General features: G+C 42.6%; 1 protein-coding gene across 2 annotated transcripts; it reads right to left on the minus strand.

Moving 5' to 3' along the window:
* Positions 1 to 7956: 7956 nt before the first annotated feature.
* celf1 (cugbp, Elav-like family member 1) lies at positions 7957 to 26018 on the minus strand. Of its 2 annotated transcripts, none has more exons than XM_061813595.1 (13): positions 25812 to 26018; positions 20596 to 20783; positions 19929 to 20011; positions 19507 to 19555; positions 19257 to 19391; positions 17545 to 17624; positions 16263 to 16424; positions 16123 to 16192; positions 15057 to 15176; positions 11462 to 11575; positions 11050 to 11238; positions 10731 to 10919; positions 7957 to 8908 (listed from the first exon to the last, which is right to left on the minus strand). In XM_061813595.1, the coding sequence occupies exons 2-13, from the start codon at positions 20771 to 20773 to the stop codon at positions 8781 to 8783; spliced, it is 1497 nt and encodes a 498-aa protein (XP_061669579.1). In that variant the 5' UTR covers positions 20774 to 20783; positions 25812 to 26018; the 3' UTR covers positions 7957 to 8780. The 2 variants fall into 2 exon arrangements, with proteins under 2 accessions (XP_061669579.1, XP_061669580.1); XM_061813596.1 differs by having other exon boundaries at positions 10731 to 10874; positions 25812 to 26014.
* Between the last annotated feature and the right edge of the window lie 1460 nt (positions 26019 to 27478).

The following is a 27478-nucleotide window of genomic DNA, read 5'->3' on the forward strand; positions in this document are numbered from 1 at the left end:
GAGAGAGGGAGACCCTCAGGCGAGTCTCGAGTCACGGCGTCAAAGCAAAAGTAAAAAATAATTTCATAAACCGATTTGGTTCGGTGCGTTTACTAAAAACATTCATTCTTTTGACCGAGTCGTTCGCGAAGGTGACAAAACAAGAAGCAACCTGCAGTGTGCGAGTCCATGAGAGCGTTTCAGTCGTTGACGTTGTCGCCGATTCTCCTCTTTTGTCCTGGAAGGTTCGCCCTCACACTCAAGTTATGGCTCTCTCTAGAACCACAAAAATGTCATCCACGGTCGCACTCAGTCGCTCGTTCACTAACTCTCTCGGCATTTTCACTTTACACATTTTAGCGCGACAACAAACACTAGACGCTCCGGCTAGCATGCGAAGCTAACTTCCGCCTGTTTTTGTCTGCTCCTCGCAAGCTAAGCAAGATGTAGACGAGGCATGTTCACGTGGAAATAATCCGACAGTGATACTGGACTGAAACGCTGCGTGAATTTTGATTAAAAAGGCGAAAATAAGAGCTATGAAAAAAGATATGCTAACTCTGCACCTACGCCCGAGAAGTTTTACTTCCTGTTTTTTCTTCGTCGACGCTGCCAGGTGACACAGTTGTGGACACCTGTCGGAACCACGATGTAACTGCACGCAACCTGAGGAGACGCAAAACTGAAATTTAAATACTATCCACTAGTTTGATGTATTTTAATTTGTGTACGTTTCTATTGATTTCAAAGTTGCATTTCGTTCTGAAACACGAATAGAATTTTTGTACCGTTTTAAATGGAAGGCTTGTTACTTGTATGCTACGCGGTGCCGTTTGTAAAGTGGATAACTCCGAAAATATGTTTCAACCAATGTTTAAAAAAGTCCATTTTTGAGAGTCACCCTTTGGGACAATATTTGTTAACTTAAAGAATTACTACATTCAAATATTAAATATTACACCTAATTGCTAAACATAAACTTGTAAATGGGCGGCAACTGGTTACACCGTTGGCCTCACAGTTCTGAAGACCCGGGTTCAATCCCGGCCCTCCCTGTGTGGAATTTGCATGTTCCCCCCGTACCTGGGTGGGTTTTCTTCGGGTGGGCAGTCCGCTTTCCTCTTGCATCCCAAAAACACGCAACATTAATTGGACACTCTAAATTGCTCCTCGGTGTGATTGTGAGTGCGGCTGTTTGTCTTGTGAGGATAAGCTGCTCCGAAAATGGATGGACGAATAAATGTAAATGCTAAATATAGGGTATATCTCAATAATACATCTAAATATTTAACATATATTACTAATTCTTAAATATAGCTCCGAATCTAAATGTTAAATCTAATCTTTAATATAAGGTGTATATATAAATGTCAAATCTAAATATAGCTGCTCAGTTAAATATTTGGGATGTAGCTAAATAGTCATCAATAATACAAATTTAAACTGCTGTCGAAGTAGCACATAAGATCAAGATGGTTTTCATGTCAAATAACATTTAAAAAAAAAACATCTGATGACATAAAAATAATACTTTGCTGAAAAAAAAGTCATAGAATTTGGAAGAAATATGTGAGTTGAGTGAATTGAATGTGCAAATTCATTCAAATGAATTTCCCAGTGTTGATAACTTGGTGAGGAAATCCATGACACAATTTTGAGGTTAAAATCTAGGGTGACACGGTGGAACAGATGGAGAGCATTGGCCTCACAATTTTGAGGTCCTGGGTTCAATCCCGGCCCTGCCTGTGTGGAGTTTACATGTTCTTCCCGTGCCTGTGTGGCTTTTCTCTGGGCACTCCAATTTCCTCCCACATCACAAAAACATGCATTAATTGGACACTCTAAATTCCCCCCAGGTGTGATTGTGAGTGCGGTTGTTTGTCTCCATCTGCCCTGCGATTGGCTGGAATTCAGTTCAAGGGTGGACCCCGCCTCCTGCCCGTTGACAACTGGGATAGGCTGCAGGACTCCCGCGACCATCGTGAGGATAAGCGGTGAATAAAATGGATGGATGGATAGTTAATGAATGCGTAAAACCAGGGGTCATTTATTTAAATATTGGTATTTGTATTGAATACTAGCTGAAAAGATCAATGGATTCCGGCAAAGGTTAACGTGTGGTCGAACACGCTTCTGCGTTCACGAGCCGTCAACTCGCCACTATGCGGGATTTATTCCTGATTGAGACCCTCCTGCCCGTTGCCAGTGAGGCTAAGCGGCAAAGAAAATGGATGGATGGAACACAGTATTGGTTTCCAGAAGTAATTGACATCACCCCCCCCCAAAAAAAAGACCCTTAAATATTCCAGAGCACAACATTGCGCTTGATCAAAACATTTGGCACCAGTTTATTTGTCATTTTCCAGAAGTGAATACAAAGCAGTTGACAGTTTTTGTCACGAATCTCAGTACAGATGAAAAAACATGCAACCTCAAATAGAGGGCGAACCCCCCCCCAGCCCCCGTCAACGTCAGCCCGGTCACGACGCCGAGCGTTCAATTGCAAACGCCTCACAAAAAAAAGGATCAGCACTCCTTTGAACCCCCCCACCCAAAAAGTTGTTTTTCTTGTTCTTTTTTTTTTTGGGGGGGGGGGGGGGTTCAATTGTGGCCACAATGTAACGATAACATGCACATAAAACAAACATTTGCGGCCACAAAATAGTCATAACATGCGCCATCATTTGTATTTCAGCATAACAAATTGAAAGTAAAAAAAAAGTCGCAGTATTACGAGAAGAATGTATTTTTTCAGAAGTAAGGCCGTGTTTTTTTTGAAATAAAGAAAAAGTCAGAACATTACAAGAATAAAGTGGTGCGATTAAAAGGGCGACGTTTTTTTTTTCTCTCCTAAAACTCAGTTCATGAGACGAAATGAATAGACCATCAATAGAACCATTTTTTATAAAAATAAAGCAATATTTTTCACAAAAAGGTACATTTTCAAGGATGAAGTCGCAGTTTTCAGAGAACTAAAGTCTTCTCTTTGGAAAAAAAAAAGCTGGATTGTTTTATGAAAAAGCAGAAATATGACAAGATGTAAGTTGTTGGTTTTCTACTGGGGGGGAAAAAAGCCTACAATATTACAAAAAGAATGTTGTAATTTTTCCAGTGGAAAAAAGGAGCATTTTTAAGAGGCGAATTTGAAAATTCCCAGCTGCATCCATCCGAATAAACAATTACAACTAACACTCCTTTCTATTCAATCAATTCATGTCAAAATATGACTATTCATTTTCATTTGACGAAGGCTTATCAAACAAAAAAAAAGTAAATTAGCATTTTATGCACACACTGTATCATTACAGTGGCCACAATTAAGTGCAACCCCCCCCCCCCCCCCCACGTCTCGGGTCTCCGCGCGCCTTCTAATTTCCGGCACACACGCTAGTACTCAAACACAACACTGTGTCAAGATACAAAAAAAGCACAACAACTCACAACGGCCCCGGCGAGAGGCGAGAAATCAAAAATGCTTCTTGAGAACACGCTAGACTATAAAAAAAAAATGAAATACATTTGAGGGAAGAAGGGCAGCGGTCCTCGGGATGAAGGAAGGCGAACAACTACAAGTAAACCTCCTGGTGGGGGCGCGTGGGGTCGGGATAAGGACCGAGTGGACGACGGTGGACGGCGACGTCACACGCTAGCGAGGCAGGCAGAAACACAACACAAAAACAAAAAAATACGTGGTATGGTTAAGAGCCCCCCCAAAAAAGTGTGTATGCGGCTTTAAAAGGCGGGACTTGGGCTGCTGAATGACGTGGGAGTCAGCGAATGAGAGTGGAGAGTTGAAGAGCTGAATGGCGTCCAGTTGCTCGTGTACGGATGCGCTTGTTACATCTTTATTTTGCTTGAGACGGTTCTGGACCGAATGCTGCCCTGTGCAACGGTGGGTGGGGGTGCTGCCACTCCCCCCCCCCCCCCGACAAAACCCCCCTGTTCATTCGTACTGAATCGGGGGTGGAGAAAAATTGTACTCCAATGGAACAGTCCTGAAATGGTTCAGGTCCGACCTGGAGGACAGGAGCTACTTTGTAACCATTGGAAGAGCTCAATCTCAACAAATTGCAATGACATGTGGAGTCCCTCAAGGGTACATTCTGGAACCTCTCCTGTTCAGCCTGTATATGCTACAATTGGGTCAAATTTTCCAGAACGACATCGCAGTTCTGTGGAGCAGTGTTTAAAGTTCAATTGCAGTTTTGTGCCACTGACTAAAGCAGATAACTGGTTGAGCCGAACGTTTCCTTCAACAAAATTGAGATAATCGTTTTTGGCATTGCTGTTCCCGAAAACCTGGACTCACTATCTTTAAAAGGCAAAGTCCAAGTCCGAAACCTTGGTGTTCTGATAGATTCCGACCTGAAACGTCCTTTTACCATCTGAAGAACATTCCCAGACTGAAGGCTTGCATGTGTCAAGCAGACCAGGAGAAGCTCATCCATGCTTTTATCTCAAGTATACTTGACTATTGTAATGGTCTTCTGACTGGGCTCTCCAAAAAGAGCATGAAACGGCTGCAGCTCATTAAGAATGCTGGAGCCCGGGTCGTGACCAGAACAAAGCGGTCAGAGTGTAGAACTCCAATTCTAAAGTCTTTACACTGAGTTGCTTTGTGTAAGAAATGCGCTACACAAATAAATTTGCTTTGCTCCAAGCATAAAGTATTGATCTTGCAAAAATATTGCCATAATCGTATGAGTATTAAGCTGTAATCTTTCCAAGGCAAAAACTTGTATTACCTGAAAAAGTTGTTTTTAGTTCTTTTTTTTTTTTATGGCAAAAAAAAAAAAGTTGGGGATTCAACCAACCATCGAAAGTTGCACATTTCAAGACAAACAATTTTGTAAATTTTCGAGACTGAAGTCTTTTTTTAAAAGGAAAAATGTTTTCAGAAAAAATTGTATTTGTCCAAGAAAAAAAGTGCATTTTCAAATAAAAGCCAAAATTTCCACTTACTGAATATATATTTTTGAATGAAAATTTAAAAGAATTTTCCAGGAGAAAAAAAGTTGTCAAAGTTTCCTAGATTTTTTTTTTCCAGGGAAGGTAGGTCATTCTTTTCCAGAAAAATAGCAATAGTTGCAATTTCTGAGTATAAAGTTACATTTTTTGGAGAGAGACCATACCTCTTAGAGGTGTATATATATATATATATATATCACATTTTTCCGAGAAAAAAAAATCATGAACGTGTCAATATTACCATAAGTTCACATTTGTGGCGACCCCGAAAGCGACAAGTCGAAAGAAACACACACATTTTTTAAGAAAAATAAACATTATGAGAAAACGAACATGAGACTGAAGGGAGATTTTTTCTTCTGAATAAAAATAGAGTATGACTAAAAAAAAAAAAACATGGTAGAAGAATGAAGTAGCATTTTTGAGAGAAAGTTGTATTTTTCCCACCCAAAAAATACTGCAATATGGTAAGAACAAAGATGTAATTTTTTTGGGTTATATTATAAAAAATGTTGTCTTGAGGAAAAAAATAAGGATTTTTAAAATATACAAGCAACAGGTAAGAGCATAAAAATTACTTTATTATTCTCAATTGTTATCGTATACGACCTTATTCTGAACCCCCCCCACCACATTTTTCAGCGTTGACCTAACCCTCTTGTGATCCCGTGTGCGAATTAAGACATTTATGCGATGAGATGAACCAACTTGGCGTACTGAGTTATGAGTACTTTGAAACGTGTTACGTCGCGGCGGCGCCGGACACACCGTGACGCAGGTGACGGGGGATGCGAGCGCACCAGGAGATCCATTCGACTTGTTGGGACAACACGAGCGCTTGGAAAAATACAGCAGATAATAAATCATTCAGGCAATAAATAGTTCCCCAGCACACAGGAGAAGTACAAACCCTTTTTGCTCTTTTGAAATATAAAAATAGAAGAGGCAGAGCCTTCAATATACACGTCGCTGCCTCACGTTTACAAAAAGCAACAACACGCAACTCCAAAGAAGCACACCGGCAGGTCACGTGACATCCACGCTCCAATCAGAGAAGAGAGATTCCGCCGCAGACCTTTGCGGCTGTGAAATTGTCTCCGAACACTTTTGCATTGTTCCTTTTTGACGCTTATGTATGACTAGAAATATGAATATATCAAGAATATACTGTACATTTTTCAGTGCGACACCTCCTGTGAGAGACTATGAAGGACGATCAATAAAAGATAAAGTGGTAACTAATTAATTATGAGTCGATTCTACCGTTGGGTAAAGCCAAGTACATACACGGCGACAATTTGGCCGAAATCATAAACGTTAAGCCCGTTTAATATTTATATTGGCACATCCTCGATCGAGTGCGGTCCACGTACGCAAGGAATATCGGGCTGAATGTGATAATTTTCCTCCCCCTTGTGATTCTAATCAGCATCGGCCCGATAACTGGTTGCCCTTTAGATGATCCTGAGCGATTATCCTGTGCAGTGGCGCCTTTTCAGCGTCATTTCCACTCCCCGATCTGCACGGAAAACGGCGGGGTCCGACAATTGTCAAACAGTCCACACACCCGGCGATATTTGGGACAATTTCGAACCTGATTCCTCAGCAAAATCTCTAAAGTGTGCTACAGATTGATTATCCTGTGATGTGGCGTGCTTGGGAAAACGGTCAGGCCAACAATCGTTTAAGCGGGATTGACACGTGGGGCGATTTTTATCCCGATTCCTCTGTTCCGATTAATTAGTAAAGGCCGACTCAGCAATGGCCTCTTCAGATAATCCTATGTAATGATCCTGCGGTGTGGCGTGTGTCAAAAGTCATTTTCATACTCGATATGGCGGGAAAACGAGGGCCCTCCAATTATAAATGTTGTTTTTTTTCTTCTTTGCCTTTTTCAGTTGTTTAGACGCTCTGTGGCAACACATTGCCTCTCGCAGGTCAGTCTTGGTACTACATCTTATGGGTGTTTATTTGGTGGTCATCACCTAATGATCGGTTACAAAAACAGTGGTGTGTATATACCCCATTAAGGTTTGTCGCGCTCTGCTGGGAATCATTCACTCATTTCCCACCCCCTAATAAATCGATAAAAGCGATTTTTATATAGCGGACTATACATTTCACTAAAACGTCCACACACGAAACCACTTGGTGATTATCCGGGAGTCGGGAATGATAAATGATTCGAAAAGCAAAGATTCACGACTCGCAACACGCAACAATACCACACCAACGTGACGCAGTCCTGATCAGGGAGGAGGGAACCCCAACATCTAATGCATTGACAAATGTGCACATGAGGTGCAGGTATTATTTTTGCCCACTTGGGGTCGCAATCTTCACGTTCCGCACTGTAGCATCTGTGACTTTGAGCGTGCGAGCCTTGAAAAGGCGAGGCCTGGACTAGTGGGTGACGTGGGAGTTAGCGAGTAAGATTGGAGAGTTGCCCGTGGGCAGCTCACAAATACTGCCGTTAGTACTGCTGCACTTAACTCATTCACTACTGCGGAGTTTAACATTTGTCAAGTGGAATTCCAACATTTGTTTATCTCATCTACGTTTTTCCAATGGGTAGGTGTGAAGGAGGGTCTCGCCCAGCTTGTTTGTCAAATTCAGACTGCTGCATAACTGCAACGTCGAGCGGATGCCAGCAGTTTGGACTTTGGGTTTGAGAAACGGCGCGGTTTTTGAGTCGACGATAAAGATGAACCTCGTCATTCCGCGTTGATTTTGAGGGCGAGAAACCTGGACAAGTTTAGGCACCTCACAGTGTGTGCATTATATATACAGCTTATGTGTCACGGTACATCTTAAAAAGTGCGTGCAGCCAACGTGAGAAAAGATAGAAGTCCAGAGAGTGAAAATTGTGAACACTACATAGAAACTCTGAACTTGGACTGAATCAGAAACAGTCGTGGCATGTTTCTTAGTTTTATACTGTAAATAAATGATTACTTTGATATCAAAACCCCTTCTCGCTCTTATGTTTAATAGTTTGAGGTGTCACAAACATCATGCGGATTTTCTCTACGTTTTGACGAGAAACCTGTGTTTTGGAGTGAAACCGGCACGTGTTCTACTACTTATTCCTAAAGAATGGAAAAACTACAAACGGACTCGCTTTAATAGTGAATAAAGATTTTACGCTTTCAGAAAGCGCCCAAATAGCTGGCTATATGCTCATAAAAGTATGCTTCGAAAACAGCTGGCAGTGAATGAGTTAAAGACATTTTCGTACCGACGACTCGTCAACTTTTCCCGTCTTGAAATCAAACACGAAATCTTTTTCCCCATATCGGCGTATTGCTTTTCTCGTGACCGCCGGTAGGTCACTACTTTTCAAAAATGCATCGCCGGGAGCAAATATGGGATAACGTTTGTCAACAACACTACAAAATGGCCGAAATCACGGTACGGTGGATAGGAAAGGATTCCCAAGACAGCCACGGAGAACAAAATGTTGGCCGGACTTCAATGTTTGTCCCAGTGGAGAAAAGTGAAGGAAAATGTGGCACGTTTACCCGGGGAAAAAAAACAAAACAAAAACAAATTGGGCACCAAGCTGTCAAAGTGCAACACGTGGTAACAATCAAGGTATCAAAGTCAGCACAGCAAACAAAAAAAGAAAACACAGCAGTTTGTCGCTCTCGCTAGAGGTAAAACAAAGTGCATGAACCACAATAGAGTACACGGGAAGAATCCAGTCCGTCCGGGAGCACGGGGCCGGCGTGCGGCGCCCCCCACCCGCAGTTTTACGACCCCACTTACCGGCGCAGCTCCTACGCTAAGCGAGCGAGCGGGAGGCGGGCGTCGGCACCGCCGCCGCCGCGCGTTCAGTACGGCTTGCTGTCGTTCTTGGAGCGCTTTAGCTGCACCTTGAGCCGCTTCATGCCGATCTGGAACCCGTTCATGGACTGGATGGCGGCCTGCGACGACACCGGGTTGTCGTAACTCACGAAGCCTGAGGGCACACGTGGATGGATGGTTACTGATGGGGATTGTGAACCATGCTGAAACTTGGATCAATACTTGTTTACCTTTTACCCCAAATGCCAATGAAGTTAGGACTTTGGATAAAATATGAATCAACGACCCGTGAGAGGATAAGTGGCCCGGAAAATGGATGGACAGCAGAATGGAATGATTTGAATCTTTTGAATCCATTTGAATCTTTTCAACCTACAGTACGCTTGATTGATTACACTACAAAGACATGATATCTAACATTCAAACTGATCAACTTTTGTGTTTTGTTTTTGCAAATATCTCAAGATACGAATGACCCGACTTACGAGCGTTACAGGATACGAGCCATCGATAGAACCAGTTTTTTTTCTTTCGACTCGCGAGCCCAAATTTGAGAAATGACCAGTGTGCGGAAACAGGGGTCGCCACTCACTTAACAACCAGACTTGAAGCTGTACATTGCTTGAAAAAAAGAGAATGACAACAATCCAGATGGTCCATCATTGCAAAAAAGTATTAGAAATGCGGACTCGTCAGACTTTTCCCACTTTGACTTGAGATGAGCTCGCGCCCAGAGAAACCGGCCAGCGGTGTTTCTGGCCACTGTCGATAGATGGCTTTCGATTTGCATGGTAGTCTTTTAAACTTGCATTTGTAAATGTAGCCGCAAACTGTTTTCTGAGATGTATCCTTTACACAATATTATTTAACACAGTGCCGGCTGAGGGATTGAAGGTCTTGGGTTCGATTTCTCCAAAGTCCCGGAATCTTTTGATGATATTATCGGGTGCAGATGATAAAATCCTCAAATTCCTTTTACCTTCAGAAACGCTCTAACTGTTGGACTACTTGCTCACGCATTTGTTGACAAAGCGCCGAAGATCGCCCCACCCTCGCTTGTGAACAACTGAGCCCAATCGTGACACTCACCTGTTTCCAATTAACCTAATCATTTATGCAATGTTCTAAACATTGCAAAAGTGAAGGGAAATGGGGGAGGCAAGCATCAGATTAAAATGAAAGAATATTTGCAAAAACAAATAAAACAAAACAATAACTTTAAATACAGTCTTTGTAGTGTTATAAATGGAAAATAAGTTGAAAATGATTTTCAAATGCTTTTGATTTCATTAAGGATGACCTAATGCAGCATATTTAACAAGTGTTGTGCACAATTGGAAAAGCGCATTTGAATTAAAAAAAATAAGGTTTTACTGAAAAAAAATTGACTTATGCGCTTAACAGTCGAAGATTTGAAAATAATGTTGACTGCCATCGACTATTTGGGAAAATCTGAGAAAAAACATTTGCATAATAATTGGAATGTAATGTATACATTAATAATGTAGCATATGTACATCATACTGTATATGTTGTAATATGTTGTTGTTACATAATAATCACCCAACATCTAATGAAGCTACACCTGTAATGATACATTTACATGACATGAAATGTCCATCCATCCATCCATCCATCCATTTTCTTCTCTGCTTATCCTCACGAGGGTCGCAGGGAGTGCTGGAGCCTATCCCAGCTGTCAACGGGCAGGAGGCGGGGTAATCCCTGAACTGGTGGCCAGCCAATCGCAGGGCACATGGAGACAAACAAGAGTTGCACTCAGAATCACACCTTGGGGCAACGCAGGCACAGGGAGAACATGCAAACTCCACAGAGGCGGGTCGGGGATTGAACGCGGGACCTCAGAACTGTGAGGCCAACGCTTTTAGCAGCTGCTCCACCATGTCGCCACATGAAATGTCCAATGTATTATATTTTCATGTTGAATGTTTGCACGTACGCCGATGCGAACTGACCAAAACACTTGCTGAGGTTGGTCTGCTTGTCAATGAAGACCTTGGCCGAGATGACATTGCCAAAGGGCATGAACATCTGGAGCAGGTCTTGGTCGCCAAACTCTTGGGGGAGGTGGTATATGAACAAGTTGGCGCCTTCTGGACCTGCAGAGGAAACAGCTTTTGATGCGTCCAACACTAAAAAATGGGCTGTGGGGACCACCAGATATGACATGAGAAACAATTTCAATATTTTTTTTCTGCAAAAGTCATGTCTGCGAGGTTTGTCATCGAAAAGGAACATCAAAGCGTGGCCTACTTTCACAAGCGCAGCGCTCACCTTCCTTTTGGCTCCCCGCAGCCGAAACGCTCTGTTGTGAGAGCAGGCTCTGGTTGTAGAGGCCCGGCAGCGCGGCGGCGGTGGCGTACTGCTGCATTCCAGAGTACGCCTGACTCAGCGCTTCCATGGTGCTGCCAGAGCCGTTGGACAGTCCTCCGGAGCCCAGGCCGCCGTTCAGAGCCGCCATTCCTGCTCCACACAAAGGGCCAGGTAAACTCGTCAATCATAAAGTGAACCCCCGGACATTTCCAGACCCGCACGCGATAACACAAAATCCCCAACATAGAGTGACTATACAAAAAACATTGCCCAAAAATCTGTTTTCCCCTTTATCCACACTACCTTAACCAGTCTCCGTACATTATTAATTGATATTGTGTAGATCATCCAGATGCATGATGGGATGCAGTACCTGCGAGCGAGCCCATGTTGAGGCCGGCTCCGGTGCCAGCGGCCAGAGACTGCAGCGTTCCCAGAGACGCGATGGGGTTGACGGACGACGTGCTGCTGGAGGTGGGGGAGGAACCTGAAGCAAAAAGAATATTTTAGCAAAGGAAAACAAATTTATTTGTATAGCGCATTTCACGCGCAAGGTAACTTCACTAAGTTTACGTGATCAAAAGCATTTGAATACAAAGAAATAAAACCATTTTAAAACAGGGGGAAAAATATAAAACTGACAAAAAAAAAAAAAAAATATATATATATATATAATTAAAAATAAAAGTACAATTAAAAATAGTGTACAGTGCAAGAAATATTAAAAGCGGAAGTACTCTAAAACACATGAGAACAAAGAAGCATTTTTAATCTGGATTTAAAAAGGTTCCCACTTGGGCTGGCATCACCTCTGTTGGCAATTGAGTCCATTTGTTAAATTCTGCTTCACCGTGTTTGCCTTGGACTCAGCGCTCCACTATTTGACCTGAGTCAGGCGATCTCAGACATCTAACGAGTTTGTATTCCGTAAGTATTTTTCATGTATTCAGGGCGTTAAACCATTTAGTGATTTGTAGACCAGAAGCAGAACTTTAAAATGTATTCTAAAGATGACTCGAAGCCATTGCAAGGACTTGAGAATTGGGAGTTCTATATTCTGACTTCTTTGTTGTGGTCAGAACCCGAGCTGCAGCATTCTGAATGAGCGCTTTTTGGGGAGCCCAGTCAGAAGACCGTTACAATAGTCAAGCCTACTTGAGATAAATCCTTAGATGAAAATGATGAAAAGAAAGACTAAATGAAAATATTGAATCCTTTATTGGAAATAAACCCCCCACCCCCTTGTGAATATCAACCATTTGAGTGCCTGATTCTTAACTCACTGCCGTGGACATTGAATTTCATCAACTGGAATCTAAGCGTTTACTGCCACGGACTCATATATTCGTCAAGTGACTTTTTCAACGTGTAACCACGGAAGGGGGTCTTGCCCATCTCATTTGTGAAGTCCAAGCTTCAACAGAACTCTTATGACTAACAGACGCCAGTGGACCCTGTGTTGCATCTTCTGGCAGGATTGTCAAAAGACGAAACGTCTGGCCACAAAAAGAGGAAATGAGTACAAATAAGTAGTTGGTGTATATAATATATTTTCAATTCTGTTAGCTATTCACTGGCTGCACCTGCACATTTGGAAGACAAGACACTCGCAATCTGCTTTCTCTTTGTCACAGGTTTATAAATCTAGATGAAGGGGGGGGTGCATTTTTTTTAAGAAACCACAACATCCGAGGAAGAACATCCCATATGAGACATGAGGTGTGTAATTAACAAGGTATTACTCATGTACCGGCTAGCACCCCCCCCCCCCCCGCAACCTTACTCCCCTGCAACCTCGCACTAACCTGTTAGTTTAGGCTTCAGGAGCTTCTCTGCAGCTATTAGTGATGTGAGCCGCCATTCAAATCTTCTTCTTCTTTTCCTTTCGGCTTGTCCCGTTAGGGGTCGCCACAGCGTGTCATCTTTTGCCATCTTAGCCTGTCTCCTGCATCTTCCTCTCGAACCCCAACTGCCCTCATGTCTTCCCTCACCACATCCATAAACCTTCTCTTTGGTCTTCCTCTCGCTCTTTTGCCTGGGAGCGCCATCCTCAGCATCCTTCTACCAATATACTCACTCTCTCGCCTCTGAACATGTCCAAACCATCGAAGTCTGCTCTCTCGAATCTTGTCTCCAAAACATCCAGCTTTGGCTGTCCCTCTAATGAGCTCATTTCTAATCCTATCCAACCTGGTCACTCCGAGCGAGAACCTCAACATCTTCATTTCTGCCACCTCCAGTTCAGCTTCCTGTTGTTTCTTCAGTGCCACCGTCTCTAATCCGTACATCATGGCCGGCCTCACCACTGTTTTGTAAACTTTGCCCTTCATCCTAGCAGAGACTCTTCTGTCACATAACACACCAGACACCTTTCGCCAGCTGTTCCAACCTGCTTGGACCCGTTTCTTCACTTCCTGACCACACTCTCCATTGCTCTGTATTGTTGACCCCAAGTATTTGAAGTCGTCCACCCTCGCTATCTCTTCTCCCTGTAGCCTCACTCTTCCCCCTCCACTTTTCTCATTCACGCACATATATTCTGTTTTACTTCGGCTAATCTTCATTCCTCTCCTTTCCAGTGCATGTCTCCATCTTTCCAATTGTTCCTCTGCATGCTCCCTGCTTTCACTGCATATGACAATATCATCTGTGAACATCATGGTCCAAGGGGATTCCAGTCTAACCTCATCTGTCAGCCTATCCATTACCACTGCAAACAGGAAGGGGCTCAGAGCTGATCCCTGATGCAGTCCCACCTCCACCTTAAATTCCTCTGTCACACCTAAGGCACACCTCACCATTGTTCTGCTGCCATCATACATGTCCTGTACTATTTTAACATACTTCTCTGCCACACCAGACTTACGCATGCAGTACCACAGTTCCTCTCTTGGTACTCTGTCATAGGCTTTCTCTAGATCCACAAAGACACAATGTAGCTCCTTCTGACCTTCTCTGTACTTTTCCACGAGCATCCTCAAGGCAAATAATGCATCTGTGGTACTCTTTCTAGGCATGAAACCATACTGTTGCTCGCAGATACTTACTTCTGTCCTGAGTCTAGCCTCCACTACTCTTTCCCATAACTTCATTGTGTGGCTCATCAACTTTATTCCTCTATAGTTCCCACAGCTCTGAACATCCCCTTTGTTCTTAAAAATGGGAACTAGAACACTTTTCCTCCATTCTTCAGGCATCTTTTCGCCCGCTAGTATTCTGTTGAATAAGTTGGTCAAAAAGTCCACAGCCATCTCTCCAAATTGCTTCCATACCTCTACCGGTATGTCATCAGGACCAACTGCCTTTCCATTTTTCATCCTTTGTAGTGCCTTTCTGACTTCCCCCTTAGTAATCATTTCCACTTCCTGGTCCTTCACTCTTGCCTCTTCAACTCTTCCTTCTCTCTCATTTTCTTCATTCATCAACTTCTCAAAGTATTCTTTCCATCTATTTAGTACACTACCGGCACCAGTCAACACATTTCCATCTCTATCCTTAATCACCCTTACCTGCTGCACATCCTTCCCATCTCTATCCCTCTGTCTGGCCAACCTGTAGAGATCCTTTTCTCCTTCTTTCGTGTCCAACCTGGTGTACATGTCTTCGTGTGCCTCTTCTTTAGCCTTCGCCACCTCTACCTTTGCCCTACGTCGCATCTCGATGTACTCCTTTCGCCTCTCCTCAGTCCTCTCAGTATCCCACTTCTTCTTCGCTAATCTCTTTCCTTGTATGACTCCCTCTATTTTGGGGTTCCACCACCAAGTCTCCTTCTCCCCTTTCCTACCAGATGACACACCAAGTACTCTCCTGCCTGTCTCTCTGATCACCTTGGCTGTCGTCGTCCAGTCTTCCGGGAGCTTCGGTTGTCCATCGAATCTATCTACTAAAGTGTATTGAAATCTGCAACCCGCCCCCTTTTCGTCTGACGCACATGTATACTTCAAAGAGTCACGCATCCAAAATTGTACCTGAGCTGGTTAGTGCACTTAGTGGACTACTTGATGTAGTCATGGCACTGGAGCCGGTGGCTGAGGCCTGGCTGGCGGTCGCGGCTGCCAAGGCAGCCAGGTTCTGCATGGCATTAAGACCTAAAACAAACAAACAAACAAACAAACACACACACACACAACACACACACACACACACACACACACACACACATCATCAATCACACCCTTTACACTATTATTATTATCAGACTTAAACTGCATGACTTTCAATAAAATATGTGGGAAAAAATGAGCGTGTTTTGAAGCTCTCATGTGTCCTGTGATACCTGTTGTATGAAATTGTCGTTTTTACGTATAATTGATTAAATGACATATTAATTGAATTAATTAATTGCAAAGTCAATTTTATTCATTCATTTCATTAAATTGGTTTATTCATTTGCTATAAATAAAACAAACTTTATCAAACACACCTTTAAAACTTCAATTATTTTATTTAACATTATTAATTAATCACATTTAAACTATAAGTCACGCAAGAAAAATGACTGACTTTATTAATAAAATAAAACAAAACAACCGTGAAAATAAATTTCACACATACATTAAAAACAATTTAAATTTTATGAAAAGATGGCAGTTAGTTATGTAGAATTATATGAATTATAAATGGTATTTTTTGGATGAGAATTCCTTATTTTACTATTAATGTGAAGTACAGTACACACCTGTATTTCACATACACATTCATTTACATTATTGTAACTTTTTTTTTTTTCCCCCCTCAAGAGCATCGGCAAACGTTCATGCCACTTTCTCCATTTTAAGAGTGAAACGCGGCCTCTTTCACACAGTCCGCTACAGCTGCCATTGTGCCATGTTGCTGTTCTGATAGAGATTAGGGGTAGCCAATTGCAGTTTCCATCATCAGAGATACTATCAGATCTCTGACGGCGCTTGTGTAGCTCATTCCACGAAGCGTTCCCACAATTTTGGCGGATCAGCGATGGAAAAGCACAACTGAAATTTACGTAAAAGCTGAAGCCTTTCACACAAACTCACTTGCAGGCTGGTGTGCGCGTACCTGAAGCGGGGTGCAGGTTGCTGAGCGCGTTCCCCGTCGAGGCTGACTGTTGCAGCAGCTGTAAGTAAATCTGCACACGGCAAACGGGGTCAGCGACAGTCGGTCGACTCGCAAAGTCTCCGATGAGACCTCTCACTTACCGCAAGGTACTGCGGCCCCAGACTTCCCAGTCCGGTCAGGTTTCCCCACATGGACGCAGCGCTGAGCTGCTGCATCTGCTGCTGCAGCTGCAGTGCCATGCGCTTCTGCTCCTTGTCCTTTTGGGTGTCGGCAAACTTCACCACGATGGGCGACGAGCAGCCCTAAAACGCAACACAAGGACGGGCTGTCTCACAGATCCAGAGTGAAATAAGGCAGGATCTTGACTTTGCACTTGAATTCGTTCTGCGGCTGAGCCTAAAATCAATTTACTTGTACAGCAAATCGGAAATTGGATCACGGGAAAAAGATTGCAATTTGTTTTGGTTCATTAGCAATAAGCAGGTGGACACGGGGTGGTTTCACCCAAAACACTGGTTTCAAACTAAAAAAAAAAAAAAAAAATGGAGAAATGTAGCTTTTTGTGAAAATAAATTTCAAGAACAATGACATTGTGACACTAATATTTTTTGCTTTTGAAACACTAATAAAACGAAAAAAGGCTTTTAATTGCTAACTAAGTGATCCCCATATATGCAACTACGAAATGTGTTTGATGCCGACCCCTCGCAGGTGAACATCAGTGGGTTTTTTTTGTTTGTTTTTTTACATATATATACTAACCTCACAATTCACTCCATGAACGCCGTCATCTTTTCTCACAATCACGACACACACTTACACCTACTTTTCTTTTTTTTTTTTTCAACTACCACATGTACAAACTCTGACACTATGGTGCCTAAATATGTCGGGCTCACAATCTGTTGGCATTTCTCTCTCTGATAACCTGAGTTGATTCCAGGTGGTTGAAAATGAAAATTCCATGTTGAAAATTGTATTTGACGAAAATCTTCGAAAGTGGAAGTGACTGAGGAAAAACAGCACGGCACGGCCTTGTAAATAAACAGAATGAGGGAATAATTTCCTTGTACAAAGTGGAATTTCTGTACATCCGTCATCAAGAGCTGCAGCTGGGTTGTAGGACTGTGGTGCAGCAGCTCCTTGCCAGTGTTTTCATTTTGTATTTGTGCGTTTCACTCTCGGTTTGTTTGGGCATTGGAATCTGACAATCTGGCTCTCTTTTCCCAAATGGGAGAACATCACAGTACCTTAATAGTTCTTTTTTTTTCACTTCACTCAAACGCTATCTGAACTCCAAATTTAGCTTGCAGTACAAAGAAGGAATTTAACCAAGCAAAGACTTGGAAAAACTGATAAGTCAGGACACTTGTAAGTCCAGGTACTACAGTGTGTGTGTGCATGTGTGTGTTGGCAGTTCACCTCCATGGTCTGGGACTGGTGCATGGACTTGATGGCAGCCTGGGCCATCTGTCGGGCTGTGAATGTCACAAACGCACAACCTGAAAGACATAAACGCGCATGTGTCTACAACAGAATTGGACTTACACCGGGACAGACGTAAACACCAGAGTTCGGGTATTAGTAGCGGTTGACTTTGTGCCTTATAAACTGGTGAGAAGAACAAAATATTTGATTGGCGTTTAGGAGGTCCAATGTTACAGCGTTCCGGTTGAACGACAACAAACAACACGACTCCCGAAAGTGATGAGAGTTTGGTTAGCAACCATTCTTAAAACATTCATTCATTCATCTTCCGCGTCGCTTATCCTTACTAGGGTCATGTGATTCTGAAAACAAAATTTTATTTTTGCAGGCTTTAAGACTATTAAAAGCACATTAGGACTGGTGGTGGTGGTGGGGTGGGGTTATATAACTCGGTTAAGCCGACTTCAGAAAAAGGTAGAAGCAAAACTTCATTTTTTGCAGATAGACGCGGTATTGTGTCAATAAAAAATATTACAAAAAACAACAGATTAGTGTCTGTATGTGTTTTTTGTAATTACGTGTAATTGTAATTACACGGTTACATGTGTAATAAACGTACATATTATGTGAGTGAGCTGAATGGCAGTTTGCGTTTTCAGACCGAAAATGGGCGCGTGCTAATGCTAGTTATTTAGCATCAGCTCATTTTGTTGTTGTCTAAAATTCTACACACAGAATCTATATATAATATAATAAATAATACTAACATGCAGTTGAACGATAGCAACGCCTCCCCCTGAAAAAACCTTTGTCCTCCGTTTATTTGTAAAACATTTTTGCTCATTAAAGTAATAACACCATTCAACTGAAAACATCAAATATTTCCAATGAAATGACAGTATATGACAACAACAAAGCGTAATATGATACTGTCTCCTTTCATACATGGAGGATTAATGAAAAACATCTCACCGTGGTGGCACGGTGAACGACTGGTTAGAGTGTCTGCCTCACAGTTCTGAGGACCGGGGTTCAAATCCCGGGGCCTCCTATGTGGAGTTTGCTTGTTCTCCCCAAGCCTCTGTGGCTTTTCTCCGGGCACTCGGGTTTCCTCCCACATCCCAAAAACATGCAATAACTGGAGACTCTAAATTTCCCTTAAGTGTGATTGTGAGCACGAATAGTTGTTTGTTTCTGTCCGCCCTGCGATTAGATGCCAACCACTTCAGGTTGTAACCTGGCCCCTGCCCGAAGACAGCCAGGATAGGCTCCACCACGCCATGAAGACTATCTTTGGACAACTGTGACTCTTAAAGGGAAGAGTTTGCCTTTAATTGAATGTTTACTATTCTTTGTTCTTCTTCCCCGTACTCAATATGATGTCGTACCAGGGCAGCACCGACTGCCAGAAGAAATTCCTTGTGTGTCGTTACATAAAAGCGGATTCTGATTAGGAGTTCTAGTACTGGACACATTGACAGCCGCTTCTTTGCGCAAGAGGTTGCCTTGAAGAATCTGTCTACCTGTATACTAGTTTTTTATGAAATTGTATCTCATTATTGTGAGCCTTTTTTTTCTCCCCTTGACAGTATGTCCCCACTGCCTTACAACAACACTGTGGCGACATCATGCGTTGCAACCACGTTCCATGATGTGTGATGTCTGTCGCACGTTTTATCCGCGGAGCGCGAGAACATTGTCGTCACCTCGGCTCAGTCCATCGGGGCCTCGAAGTATCCGACACTCCTCGATCTGCCCGTAGGGGGAGAACATCAAGCGCATGTCGTTCTCATTGCACTTCTTGGAGATCATGCCGATGAACAGCTTTCTGTCCTCCACCGCTGCATGGGACAGAACATGAACGCTCATTTGAGACTTACGACAGTCACGAACAAATAGCGGCGAACGGAGTTTGAAATGAGATCATGATTTCCCCCCCTCCCCCAAAATCCTCACCGTTGTTCTTCTCACTGTCAGCCGGCTTCATCTGAATGGGGTGGTGCATCTGGAGGAGGGAAAAATTCAATGTCAGTGCTTATGTGAACACGCTCAAGAGCGCCGTTGTCAAACTCAAGGCGTGGGAGGCAGATGTGGCCCACCAGAGCACTTTATGGGGGCCACTGAAGCAATTTAAGTGTGTATATTTCAAGTTTCTTGCTAAATACTGGGTGAAGCTTAGTTTTGCCACTCAGCTTCTCTTTAAAGTCAGTCATCAACGTTTTCCTTTTAATTTAAATTTTGCACCGAATGAACAGTAGTCGTTGTAAGGGTTCAGCGTACGAACAGCGAAAGTCGAGATGAGTGAGCTGCATTAAAAGGGCGGCTGGATTCTTGTTGGCACGGGAACCGGTGGGCTCCAGAAGGTGAGCGCCACTCACCCCTGGCAGAATCTTCATGTTGTGAAGAGCGTTCTGTGCCTCCAAGGCCGACTTGCGAGTGTAGTACGTGATGAAACAGCATCCTGTCGTGAGACAACACACACACACACATTTCTTCCAACAAACGGCAACTCAATTACACCATGGGTATAAACGAGTGCCATAATTAATATTATATTATATCGATGTTTTGATTTACACTCAGAAAAATCCATATGGATCAGTCTGTGTTACGCGAGTTCAGCTTCCGAGCGAAAATCTATGAATTTGAATCATTTTAAAGGGTAATCAATCAATAATATTGATACTAGGAAATCAAGCATTGGATTTACACTCACCGACATTACAATATATGAGTTGTGTATATGTTGTATTTCCAAGAAACATACTTGTAATCCAACTGATATGAAAACAAAGCTTCATAGAGAGGTTAGTACAAAATCATTGCCATAATTCCAATTGTACAAATAATTGGTATCATCATTTATTTTGGTGTTTGGGGTTTCAGTCCTTGTTTCCCCAATTATCAGTGTTGGCCAAGAACGGATCACTTTGTAGGAAGGTATCAGATTCCGAAGCCTCTCTTGGCCAGACTTCTGTGTAAATCTTTTGTGCACCAGGAAAGTCGACCTTGAGTGAAAATGTTGGCACTCTTTGCCAGGCTGACCTTTGCTCTGTGGGGGGTTCTGGCTGCGGTCCCTGAGGACGTTGATTTCATAGACAGCGCCGTACGGCTCGAAGAGCTCACGCAGCTGCTCTTCTGACCAGGAACGTGGGATCTGGCCCACAAACATCTTGATGGCATCCACATCTGGTTGGTCGGGGTGGTCCAGGGACCCGTTCATCTTTTTGCCACTGCAAAGAGACACAAGACTGTCAGAAATAGTTTTATATACAGTATGTATACCTTTGTTCATCTACTTTTTTATGCCAACCATGTACAGTTGACGCCAGAAGTATACATACAGTGTGCAAACACACGTTTCATTTTTTGTTCGTCCGAAGTCAAATCAGACTAATCCTCTCCTCTTTCAGTTCAGTCAGGATCACCAAAATTGTTTAATTTCGTGAAATGCCACAATAATGAGAGAGAATTTCTTACAGAATTTTACATTATTTTCTTCAAGGTGAAAAGTTTACATCCACAAAAAGTACTATGTTCTTAAAGAACATGGGGAAGCCCAGATGATGAGGTCATGGCTTTAGAAGCTCCTCATAAGTTACCTGACAGCACACCTGGGGATGTATTTAAGGTCGCACAATTTCATTGTTTGAAGCCTTGGGAAAATCAAAAGAAATCGGCCAGGAAATCAGGGAAAGAATTTTGGAGCTCCACAAGTCTGGCTCATCCTTGGGTGCAATTTCCAGATGCTTAAAGCAGCCACGTTCATCTTTTCAAACAACTATACACAAGTATAAACATCATGGGAATGTTCAGTCAGCATACCGCTCAGGAAGGAGACAGGCTCTGTGTCCCAGAGGTGAACGTGTTTTGAAGTGTGCAAATCAACCCCAGAACAAAAGCTAAACACCTTGTGAAGATGCTGGATGAAGCTGGGAAGAAAGTGTCGTTATCAACAGTGAAACGAGTCCTGTACCGACATGGGCAGAAAGGCCACTCACTGAGAATGAAGCCGTTGCTCTTAAAGAAACATAAAAAAGCCAAGGTACAGTTTGCAAAAAGACACCAGGACAAAGATCTTAACTTACAGAGACATTCCCTGTGGTCGGATGAAATTAAAGTGGAGCCAAAGAAAGAACATTACAAAGAGATATTAAGGCAACAACTCAAGACACCAGCCAGGAAGCTAAAAATTGGGCGCAAATGGGTCTTCGAAATGGACAATGACCCAAAGGATAGTGCCAAAATGGTTCAAAAGTGGCTTGAGGATAACGAAGTCAATATCTTGCCATGGCCATCAAAAAGCCCTGACCTGAATTCCATGGAAGATTTGAAGGCAGATCTGAAAAGGGGTGCGCGAGCGAGGCAACCGACAAACCTGACTCATTTTCAGGCAGTTCTGTCAGGAGGAATGGGCCAGGATTCCAGCAGAGTTCTGTCAGAAGCTTGTTGAAGGTGATCCACAGTGTTTGACGCAGTTGACCCAGATAATGCAGTCCAAAGGAAATGCTACTCGATACTAAGGAGACTTTTGACCTCCATGAAAATAATATAAAACTCTCTAAGAAATTCCCTCTATCATTATTGTGGCATTTGATCAAATTAAATCGTGAGGTTTAGTCTGATTTGACTTCAGATAAATGTGGTTTTGCACAGTGTTCAACTGTACAGTGGCAATTAAATGAGGAACAATTTAAATGATCTTCCACTAGATGGGAGGAAAAATAACGAATTTGTTGCCATTTATAAAACAGCGTTCAACAAGTACCCAAATACCCAGGCCCAGATTTCACACTAAGTAATTAAACTTGAAAGTTCATTGAGAAGAGATCTTTTATTTTCACTATTAAGTGATGATGATTATTTTTTTTTTGGGTGACATTTTTGTTTGGGAGTGTGCTGTGAGATTTTCTCCTGTAAAATATGTGCCTTGCCTCAGTATAGCCTGGGAAGCAGAGATCAAGAACTACACATTATAGTTGACTCCTGCTATTTGTGGGCTGAACTGTGAAGATCCAAAATTTGCAGATCATTGATGCCCTTTAGTATTGCATTGAAAATTGAAAAAAATACATTTCTTTTTTTAAAACCAAAAAAGACAAAATTATATAATAATAATAATAAAACATTTTTTGAAGAGTGCTTTTAAAAGGTTTTCACAGTCACTGAACAGTTCAAGACCAATTATGTCGCCTGCAGATTTAAAGTCAACGTTGTGGACGTAATCAAGTGAAAACAATTAGGTCGGATGCATTTTAGTAGCACTGTTTGGTTAAAAATTGCTCACTGTAATGCTTCAGCGCAGCCGTGAAGGTAAAAGTGTTAAAAAAAGAATCATTCCTAACAACTAAACTGCTTAGTCAGCTCATTCTTACATTTAATACATCACTCATGGCGCTGGGACCTTTGAGGAACAGTTTGCAAAGATCATGTAACCATGTACTGAACGACTTTTTATCTGGTCATCTGGCGCCATCTTATTCAATGACAGCGCAACAGTTGTAACGGTGACTTTTTTTTTATTTAGAGTATCAAATCAGCAAATGAGCAAGATTTAACTTTTGATCCCAAAACATCATAATGAAAAGTAAATGGGTGTTCCAGCTTCAGTGTAGCATGTTAGCAGTTAGCATGTGATCTTCTTTTCAGCCTGATGAAGGATGATTTGATCAAGACATGCTCTGAATGTGAAACCTAATAATTTTCATTGAAACTAACTTAACTAATTCCTTTTCTATGGACACAACAACAGCAGCCAATACTATTAGAAAAGTGGACATGAAAACAAGGATAACAGTTTTTCAAAATGTCCCCCACTGCAACCATTTTTTTTCAAGTGTGCTTATTTGCTGTCACTCTCACTTCATGGCGTTGTTTAATAGGCTAGTGAAACAAAACTTGGACCAAAAGTTCTTCGTTGCAATTAAATGAGAATGAAATATATAGCAAATCATTGAGCTAGTTATTTAACAGAGACAACAGGACTCTTCTTGACTGCTCAAAACATTTCTCATTTAATGCAAAAAGCATCATCAGTTTTAGATGGGAATCTAAACTGATTTCTAGAAATCTTGTTAGGTCAATTCTTGCTGTGGATTTTATTTTCAGTTCATTTCCAGTCAGAACATCTGGTACTACACTAAAGAAGCCTTTTGAATTAAAGGTCATCAACATCCAAGAAGAGTCTAGTTGCCTCCATTCAACTTCCGCATAGGACTACTGAATGCAACGACGTGACAAACCGAAGACCAAACCAGATCAAGGTAGTCCAATAAATTAGAATAAAGGCACGTGGACTCTTTTACCCAAACCTGAACAATTATTTGGAATGAAAGGTGAACCCTCTTTAACAATCAAGAAGAGTCCATTTGCCTCCATTCTACTTTCGTGGATGATCATGATCTGGTTTGGTCTTTGTTTAGCTACATGATTAAAATCAGAAGTCTTCCTCTCTTTTCTTGGTTGTGAAGCGAAATGTCTTCAACAACTTCTGGTTTTAACACCATAGCCAACAAAACAACCAAAGCACCTCACTTACAGCAGTAAAAGTGTAAAAAATAGTGAGAAAGGCGACTCACACAGGACTAGAATTCAAAGAGCAATGATCCACCATCATCTCCGGGAGGAAATCCAATTTAAAAGACGCCATGCTGGCTCTCAGACGGCCACACTACACACAAACAAGGAGGAGCCCCGAGAGAAGTTAAGGAACGCGCCGCTTGCTGTGAGGTAAACAGCAACTGGATCCAGACATGAAGACCACGGTCAGAACATGAGGCCGGGGAAACACGGGCAGAGGACGACACCGGAGACTGCAGAAAGGCCGATGGAGGAAGCGGGGATGCTAGCGGGATGACAGGGGGCCAGAGGGCGTGATGGCCACAATCAAAATGCTGATGACCCGTGGCCTTTGTGAGCGTTTCTCCTAGGCCAGCAGATCTGGCTGCAGCGTCAGATAAACAGCATGTCAGATCGATGGCGATAAGGCCCAGTGGGCAGCGGGAATGAAAAGGGGGACTCAATGCAGCCACGCAGGCAGCCAGTAATCCCCAGACTAGCTGCACCGCCGACCAACAATCAAGTTCCGGCCAAAGGGGAGCGAGATGGATGTGGGGGAGGCTGTGAATTTGGGTGCCTGTTAGTCCCCGTTGGTTTGTGTGTAAACAAAATGAAAGACGTCCGAAGTTGTGGGACGTCAACTGGGATCTTTACACAGACACAATGAGTCAAAGGTGCATCTACTTTTAACGTTTTCAGAAACGGGAATTCCATCCATCCATTTTTTTTTTCCAGGTCGCAAGGACAGCAACTCAAGCCGGAAAGCCAAGACGTCTCACTTCCAAGCAACTTTGGTGATAAAAGATCTTGACAGCTTTGTGACATTACAGTCTAAAAATTTAGATGGTCTAAAGCTTCGTTAAACTGCCTGCAAAAGGCCGTCCACGTCCACAAATTTGGAGCTGAAACGTAGCGACATGACTACCTAATGGTTATGATAATGTGTGACTTCATCCCCTTACAACCTTCATATTATTATTAATGGATTAACACAAATGTATAGAATATTCATATAAGGCAGCAAAGTGATTGAGTGGTTCGCACGTCTGTCTCACAATTCCGAGGTTCTTGCCTTCTTGTGTGGGTTTCCAAGCTTACCGGGAAAAAACTGCATTGTTTATCCGAAGTACTTGAGCTTCACATGCGATGTGATTGGCTGGCGACCAGTTCAGGGTGTACCTCTCCAGCACACCCACAACACACTCATGATAAGCATGACAGCATGAAAGGGCAATTTCACTCCACAACAATGAACCAGAAACTTGTGTTTAGGGACATATACGTCATTAATCCCGAAGGAGATATCAGAAACTATTTGGAGGCGTCCTAACCTCAACTGCATGTCCCACTGTTATCCTGCCAGGGTGCCATAAAGTTTCCACTTTTGAAAAGAGTGACCACATCCGCGTTAGTAGGCGACATCACGTGCGGCCTTCGTTCGGATATAAATAGTGACCAAATCATAACTTCATAACAGTGAGCAAATGTGTTCACAGCAACCACTTGACGTAAACGCGCTACTGTACATCGCAGTCGCCTTGCCGTCGCGTTAGCTTTAGCTTTAGCTTTGGCCAAGCACGAGCAAGTTTGACAGTCAGCTGAGAGGTGCGCGCGCACGCGCACCCACCGCGGGCTCACCTCGGCTAGGCTAGGCTAAGCTAGCTCCCAACAAGCCTTTTCTCAACTTGAAATGAGCAACTTACCCGTCTTTTACGCCACACTTTATTTGACTGCTTTTGGCTCAGACCAGGGTGCCGTGTTCAACGTTGGCCAGCAAATGTGTTGTTGTGTTGTGCTGTACACTTTCAAATCGTGAAGTTAAAGCAGCTCGAGGATTTGCGGCTGCTAGCCGTCAACTGAGTGAAAATGGCAGTCATCGCCCCAGCTCGGCCCAATACCACTGCAATGGGGGGGGGAATTGCTCGGCGAAAACTTCAGGCTCTTTTAGTAGCTATAATTTCTTTTTATTATTGTTTCTAAAAGGTGTGTTATTTTAAACATGTACTTAAGTTTCTTAATCGTTAGAATTTTGAGCTTTTTTTTATACGCGGGCGTGAGTGGAATATTCCCTGCTCTTAAGTGGCAGGTGGTGCGGTCCACTGAGAAGCGCCATGCTGGACAGATGTTTTGACATCGTTTTTCTACTACAGACAGCATTTTTCAAAAGTAAAATGCCGTTAAAATTATAACCAAACTAGCTCGTAATTTAAGATTAATAAGAAAAATTAAACTAGTTTCAAAACAAATATTTTTATCCAAGAATGAAGAGGTTTCATTTTCGATTTACACTGTGTTTACATTATACAGATATATGTATTTTTTATTGTGATTTTTTTTCTTTCCATTATTATCTGAGATATGGCTAAAATGATCATATCAGACATGTATTTATATTATACAGATAAATGTATTTTTTATTGTGATTTATTTCTTTCCATTATTATCTGAGATATAGCCAAAATGATTATTTCAGAATTATCTTTATGCGCCAAGAATGTCAAAAACATACAACTTGTCCCCAGCAGCTGGAGCCGGATGTACAACGCAGATGTAGAGTACCATAACAGACAGACAGTAAATTGAGACATTGTGGTAACAGTCACAGAGCAAGAAAGGTTGCTAATAATCTGCCGATGATGGAACGCTTTATTTTTTTATTTTTATTGATTATCTTCTAGAATTTAGAGTAGTTGGAGTGTCTAATAGAGCAATAGTCCAGTGCAGAGACCATTGCGCAAAGGGCACCACGACGGAATGTATGTAGTTTAAAGCGACTCGTCGTGCAGTAATCTGTGACGATGTCGATTGTGCAAATGTTGCAGATACTCCTCAGTCGATTGTGCAAATGGTGCGGCTGCCACTCAGGTACGAGGGGCAGGTATTGGTCGACAACAGATGTGCAGATCGTTCAGCGTGGTGAGACGACTGCAGTGATTATATAATAATTGACAATATGAAATGTGAAATGTGTGCAGAATGTGACAATAAACTAAAGGTAGAATATTGCAGTTGAATTCTACGTTATCTGTTCAGGAATTTAATTGCAAGAGTGAATAAGCTGTTGGAATGTCTGCTAGTTTTGGTTTGCGTTGCTCGGTGGCGCCTACCAGAGGGAAGGAGTCGGAAGAGCTGGTGACCAGGATGTGAAGGGTCTGAGCGGATTATGCCTGCTCTTGTCTTAGTTTGAGTAAAGTCCAATTCCTCAAGGGTGGGTGGGGTGGTACTGGCAATTCTTTTGTCTATTGGAGTCGGAATCCGTCCTTTTTTGTGGCAGCCCCAAATCAGACTGTGTTGGAGGTACACAGTACATATTTGATGACCGCTGTGTCGAAGTGTCTCATGGCTGGTCGTGCTTCCTCTGGACCCAAAG

Source organism: Syngnathoides biaculeatus, chromosome 3, assembly GCF_019802595.1.
Source record: "Syngnathoides biaculeatus isolate LvHL_M chromosome 3, ASM1980259v1, whole genome shotgun sequence".
NCBI classification, from domain to species: domain Eukaryota; kingdom Metazoa; phylum Chordata; class Actinopteri; order Syngnathiformes; family Syngnathidae; genus Syngnathoides; species Syngnathoides biaculeatus.

What these genes read in the sequence shown, in the direction of transcription:
- celf1 (XM_061813595.1), bottom strand. Translation starts at nt 20,773, where the DNA reads ATGAACGGGTCCCTGGACCACCCCGACCAACCAGATGTGGATGCCATC. An exon ending in GAACCCCCCACAGAGCAAAG is followed by an intron (nt 20,012 to 20,595) that starts GTCAGCCTGGCA and finishes GTCTCACGACAG; the next exon opens with GATGCTGTTTCATCACGTAC. An exon ending in ACATGAAGATTCTGCCAGGG is followed by an intron (nt 19,556 to 19,928) that starts GTGAGTGGCGCT and finishes TCCCTCCTCCAG; the next exon opens with ATGCACCACCCCATTCAGAT.